The 6,928-nt window shown below is 39.6% G+C and overlaps 1 protein-coding gene across 1 annotated transcript; it reads right to left on the minus strand.

Annotated features, from left to right (window-relative positions):
* Positions 1-6,211: 6,211 nt before the first annotated feature.
* On the minus strand, positions 6,212-6,616 carry LOC145415635 (uncharacterized). Its single transcript, XM_080284856.1, has one exon. The coding sequence runs from the start codon at positions 6,614-6,616 to the stop codon at positions 6,212-6,214; it is 405 nt and encodes a 134-aa protein (XP_080140982.1).
* Between the last annotated feature and the right edge of the window lie 312 nt (positions 6,617-6,928).

A 6,928-nucleotide genomic window follows, 5' to 3' on the forward strand; every position in this document is an offset into this window, starting at 1 on the left:
TGGTAAAAAATTTTCATGAGAAAAATCACTATTGGCATCCAGAGTTCTCTCTCTCTCTCTCTCTCTCTCTCTCTCTCTCTCTCTCTCAATATCGCCCTTCAAAGAACTTTCTTCAATTGCAGTTAGTCTGCTATCTCTTCCACACTCAGATGCAGCTTTTTAGCCAAGTAAAGCTTGTCAAGTCAAAATTAAGAAACAGACCGTGCACCAAAACACTTCGTGCATTACTAACAGTGAGAAGCGGCTTGAAGCGGTTGGGTAAATGCACGTATGAATTTTCAAGCGATGTATTGCAGGCTATAGGAACCAATGCAGTGTATTCATCTGATTCATCTAAATCAAAAGACTCCATGCCCAAGAAGGCTACAGTTATCAAGATGAATTTGAAGTGGATTTTCTTTAATTTTTAAGGTAAGGAAAGCTTATAAGAATGATTCAATTTCATGTGCATATTGATATCTATCTGTCTGTCTATCTATCTATCTATACGGTTTATGTCTATATAGATAATAGCCAATTTAATACAATACCGCAATTCTCATTGCCGTGGTCTAGGCGCATTTTGCTATGATTTAGCGCTTTTTTGGCGAATGTATTGCGCTTTCTGGGCTGAAGGAGCTTGCAACACTGGATGTAACTGTTGTGTGTGTATTGCATGAATTCATTGGATCATGGGTGGAGAACTGCTGTCCCAGGGTCAGCAACGCCTGTTGTGTACTCCTGTAGGTCCAAATTTGGCCATAAATTATGGAATGTCTAAAAGCTTTTAATGCTGGGGCTATTGGAATGATCCCCCTTTCCTTGGGGGAAGCAGCCTAGGTATATAGATAGATAGATAGCTATTGGAATGATCTTGGTCCATCAGTACAGAGAATGCGGCGTCAGGCAGATGTTCTAGAATGTGATGGAGACAAGCAAAGTAAGTGAGATCTCGTCCTATTCAGCGCAAACACACACACACACACACACACACACACACACACACACACACACACACACACACACAGAGTCACGAATTCCTGCGTTGACAGCTGCTGTGCCAAAGCACAAAGTTTTGATTTTGTCTTGTATACCCCAGACATCCAACGTTTCAGTGATAACCTTTGATGTTCCATTAGCTTTATTAGTTTTAGAAATTGCCAGCTTTGCGACTGCAAGAATTTTGCGGTTAACATTTTCCCTGCTAGTCAAATTCATCGTTAATTTTCAGGACAGGTGGGGCTTTAGTGACAAACGAGGCCTTGATCTCTTCAGCACGTGCTTCTCTTGAAGCAGACTTTTACGAATTCCAGCTGGACTAAAACACAGCTCATCCACATCCTGTCCCATCTGAAAACAAAAGGAATAGGAATATGGCTTGTTGACTTGTCACTTGTTTGTGTACAGTACAGAGCTGTTGCACCATCAGAACTTAATTCACTTGTACCCCTACTTCTCTTTCTTTGATGCGTTGCTGGCTTCTCATTACTTGGCTTTGGCTTTTCACTTTCACTTGAAGATGATGATGATTGAAAGGCTGCAGTAGCAATTCGGAGTGTTCTTTCTTGTACTTCTCTCTCACGTATACTTTCCTCATCTTCTGCTTAATTTTTGCTTCCTGGCTGCCACCTTGGCATTTTTTTTTTTTTTTTATCCGAGGTTCCCATCTTCCACTTACGACCTGTATTTCTTTGGACAAACAAAAACTCTTTTTCTTCAGGAATATTGGTGAATGACAGTGCATCCGTGTGAGCAATATCAAACAGATTATGTAAACTCGTGTTGCACTGAGTTTGGTTTTGCACTGTCTTGTATGATATTTTCTTTCGAAGACCTTGCCATTCTTTATGCAGAACACAAAGGTGTTGTAGACATCGGGATTGTATTTCGTCGGGAAATTTTCATCGTGTCACATTTCCGTTACTCACCTGATCGTGATGATGTTCTCTCAGTCAGGGCCCTTTTTTCTTCACAGTGAAGACGGAACAGGAGCTTCAGCACCTCTCCCCTCGGTGGAGGCTTGTGCCTGGGAAGGGAGGGACTGGATGATCCAACGAGTCAAATCTTGTTTTTAGAAAGACTTCCAGTGGTTCTTTGTGAAAATTCTTAATTTCAAATCCTGAAAGCAAACACAAACACAACTAGAACTCCGCAACACTCCTGTGGACTGTCACTAGTCTCCATCTACTGTTTTTTACAATAACCTTGCCTTCATTGGGGAGATCTGGAATTTTTTTCTATCAACAATGGCCCCTACCAGGATACATAACCTGTGCCATTCAGATTTCTTGCACAGGTAGTATTGAAATCTCCAGTGGACACAACAAACTTATCTAATTCACAACATAATTCTGATATGACTCATTCTGACATGCCCTTCCACTGCACGTTAAGGATTTGAAATTATTTTTATCAACAATGGCTCATGCCAGGCCACACAACCTGGGCCCTTCAGATTCTTTGCAGTGTTTTCCGGTTCTCCTGGAATCGTTGCGAGACTGAGACGGAAATAATAATAATAATACCAGTGAAAACAACAGTCTCCATCTATGTGATAGGTGGAAACTAATATCAAACTGTTCTCATTCAATACTAAAAAAAAAAAAAAAGAAAAAAAGAAAGAAAAAGAAACATGATAAGGCACAGATACACAGTGGATCAGTACAACATCTTTATATCTCGGACACTCTGCATACAGGGCTAAATATACACGATGCCTGAGCAGCCTATAAATATTATTTCTCAGAAATTTGCATGCGATACGCTTTCATTAACTGCCATAAAAACAGTGGGTTCTGATAATATGATTTCCGAAGTTCTTTTCCTAACAATTGTGTCTTGGGAGGTGATTTTAAAGATGATTTATGAAAAATCCTATATCAGTTTGGATCCAATTATCAACCTAGACTGAGCTACAATTACTGATCTTATGTGTGAATTACGTCGGAGGCCATTTTTGCTCATAAGGATTTTTTTTTTTTTTTTTTTTTTTTTTTGTCTATATTCTGTGACATTTGCACCAGCTTGTTTCACTTTACACTTCATTGGTCTTTATTACTCTTGCATCTTACTGTTATATGATAAATATTGAGTTTACTACAACAGTGTAATAATCTTGTCATCAACTATTTACCCTCCACTTGACAAAGTCAGAGGAGGGTGTTGTTATCACTGGGATCAATAGGTGTCTATCCGTAGAGTTGGGCAGCAGGGCAACTGGCCGGGGGTAGAGATTTTGTTTCCGGACCAAAACTCAGAAAGTATTCACTATAGAGTCATGAAATTTCACATAGTTATGTGTCTTATAGTGAACTAGTGCCTTTTGATAGGTAGAATGCTGTGCCATAAGTAGTTTTTTTGAAAATTATGAAAAAAAAAAAATCCAGAGATTCCAATGCAACCTGCACAAAGGGGTGAGGGCCGTTGTGCTCTTGGTTAGGTGTGCAGGGAGGTAGGGGGTATGTGCTTGGTCAGATGAAGAGTTGCAACAGCATAGCGTTGCCTATGTTTTTATTGGCTATCGTTATGCTGTGTAGCTTATTTTTTTTATGAATGCTTCAATGCCCGCTGTTTCTTGTTTACCAGTTTTTGTCATTTCATCGTGCATATATATTGCATGTTGGAAATCTGCTTCCTCTGCTTTTCTCATAGGAGAAAAGGTGATCGTTTTAATGTTAATTTTCTATTAATATAATGCATAAATACGTCCACACCTATATACATACCGATATCTATATCAATCTATCTATCTATCTACAGTATACAGATAGATAGATAGATAGAAAGATATATCATCAGGGCAGGGTGAGAAGTAGCAATGTCCAGGCAGCCTGAATCTGCCCAATCAAATGGGCCACTCTTCCGTTCACTCATCAGTTAAACCCCCGGAATCCTGGCTCTATCGGATGCACCAAAAAAATTCATTACTTTTGTAGTTCAAATAAACGTATCCGACAGAGTCAATCCGGATGCTGCCACGTTAAAAAGGGGTGCCAAATCCCTGATCATGCACTTCTCCTCACGACATTCATCCAGCCAGCTCGATCTCATGTCAGTTCCCTTGCCTCACTGCCTTTCAAACTTTTCTTCCTCTGAGCGAATCTGGAGGAGGGAGGAGGCGAGGTAGGCCAAAGGAGAAGGTGGATATATATATATATATATATATATATATATATATATATATATATATATATATATAACAGACAAATAAGGATGGAGATGACACCCGCCAGCATTTTCTTTCAATATATTTCTCCGAATTTTCGGACACTTCACGTGGCCATCATCAGGGTACATATGTGGGATCCTACCAAAGAGCAATACTCGTTGTACTACAACATATATGGATCTAAAGTTAATCATTTTCTATATACTGAATATGTATTATTAAAATGAAGAACATGAAAAAAAAAAAATTATAAACTAACATAAACCAAACTTATCAAATCTATAGTCTTCGTATAGTATAAATAAAGACAAGAAAAGGAAACTACAGCAAAAATGCACATATAAAATCAATACACAAAAGCAATGCACAAAAAATATAAAGCTCACCAATCGGAAGTAAAGCCCCCAAGACACTAAGCTGAATAGAGCTGGTAAGGAACTGGTATAACTATGTCAAATGACAGGTCAGACATCCGCAACGTAACAAAGAGTAGTCTGACCTGTCATTTGACATAGTTATACCAGTTCCTTACGCGCTCTATTCAGCTTAGTGTCTAGGGGGCTTTACTTCCGATTGGTGAGCTTTATATTTTTTGTGCATTGCTTTTGTGTATTGATTTTATATGTGCATTTTTGCTGTAGTTTCCTTTTCTTGTCTTTATTTATACTATACGAAGACTATAGATTTGATAAGTTTGGTTTATGTTAGTTTATAATTTTTTTTTTTTCATGTTCTTCATTTTAATAATACATATACAGTATATAGAAAATGATTAACTTAGATCCATATATGTTGTAGTACAACGAGTATTGCTCTTTGGTAGGATCCCACATATGTACCCTGATGATGGCCACGTGAAGTGTCCGAAAATTCGGAGAAATATATTGAAAGAAAATGCTGGCGGGTGTCATCTCCATCCTTATTTGTCTGTTATGGAAGTTACGGTGCCATGGGTCCATTGCTGATGTGTTGATTATATATATATATATATATATATATATATATATATATATATATATATATATAGCTAAGAAATCTCTCCAGTGAACACAAAATGAAAATGTCACATCAAAAATGTATATAGTAAGAGGTAACTCAACTGGATTAAATAATTAAATTTGGGAGGTTGCGGCAAGGTGTTACACAAGACGCGACATGTCATATTCCAAATAAATGTTTTCAGGCTAGAAAAATTCCGTTAATAAGGCGACATGTAGGAACTGGTTTTGTAGGTGGATGGAATGTGTTATGCAGCGAAGTAGTAGATGCTCCCTCCATCAAGAGCTTCAGAAGCAGGATAGAGAAGTATATGACAGTAATGACTGGATATAAACCATACTCAAACCATGAATTATTTATTTTTCTTTTTCCTTTTATCAGGTCAAATAATGATACAACGCGATTGCCTTTAGCCTTTCCTTATAACATTTTCATGTTTGTTCATCTGTATTGCGGGATGTTTCTCCTTAAAGGGCTTTCATACATTCAGGAGTCGGACGAAGAATCATTGCGAGTTTGTACTCCTGAGACACTCTGCACCCTACTGACAATTCCTCTATAGTCCTACGGACTCTCGGCACTGTCTAGGGACTCCTAGCACACTCCTGATGTTTTTGACATGTTCAACATTTTTTGAGAACTGCTACGATTTTTTTTTAAACTCCTAGTGCGTACCTACGGCATTGATGACTACTGTTAGCGACTCTTAGGGACTCATAGCTACTCTCAACGGATTCTTCATCAAAAAAACTTTGCGAGTTGCTAAGAATCGTTGTGAGTAACTAAGAGTAGCTAGGAGTCTCTATGAGTTGGTAAGAGTAGCAAGGAGTCGTCCAAGAGTAGGTAGGAGTTCACAGGAGTGCTCAAAAGTTTCGTTTCGATTCATCCACGAGTTACAAAGAGTAGCTAAGAGATATCAGTGAGTCGCTACGAATATGCCAAGAGCATGGTAAAAGTGTGGTAGGAGTCACTGGGAGTTTGGTGGGAGTCAGTGACTGTTGGTTTTGAGGTGCCAGGTGTCGTCATATATCGAGCGGATATACAAAATATCAGTGCCGCCCGAGATCAGTGTAGCAGCAGTACACCAAGGTGGCACCATGATTCAATAAGGTCCCGGTACGTGTCATTGTTGTTGAAGATTGCAATCTGCTTGCCGTCCAAGGCACCGACTGTGTGGTGGAAATTCCATTTGTTGGAGAAAAGGGAAGCCACCTCCTTCCACTGTTCCGGCGTTGTGGGGGAGGCCAGGACATCCTTCAGGTACTCTGCAATGATGGGCTCGCAGGTCTCGGGAATGATAAGTGAGATGGTATTGTGGGCCACTCTGAAGCCACATGAAAGGGTTTTGTAGCTATATCCAGTCGGTAGGTAGCATAGAGTGATGGGCAACCTCAGCCCAGATGACAATGACCTCCTCCAGAAGCTGTCCTTCTTTTCGTTACGGGAACCAACCCTTTCCAGCAGTTCCATGAACGTGTTGTCATCCACTCAAAGAAAATTCCTGAAGCTATGGGAGTCCTCTAATTTCAACTTCAATAAGTTTCTCGTACTGGTCGTACATGGGAGGTCGCAGCAGCCATAATCTGCTCCAAAGGGTTCTCCTCTTTTGGTTCCTTCTCTTTTTCTCAAGCAACAGCCTACATATTGTCACATTGATGTCAGCCACTTCATACCGAATCCACCTGCAGCTTCAGTAGTTTTAATTCGCGGGCACCTCCGGCCATGGTTGTTAAGACTACATAGGTCTATGCTGAATGCAAGCTTGCTAATGAATGTGTAGTC

Source organism: Coenobita brevimanus, chromosome 103, assembly GCF_032717465.1.
Source record: "Coenobita brevimanus isolate Jiangsu-jjx chromosome 103, ASM3271746v2, whole genome shotgun sequence".
NCBI classification, from domain to species: Eukaryota; Metazoa; Arthropoda; class Malacostraca; order Decapoda; family Coenobitidae; genus Coenobita; species Coenobita brevimanus.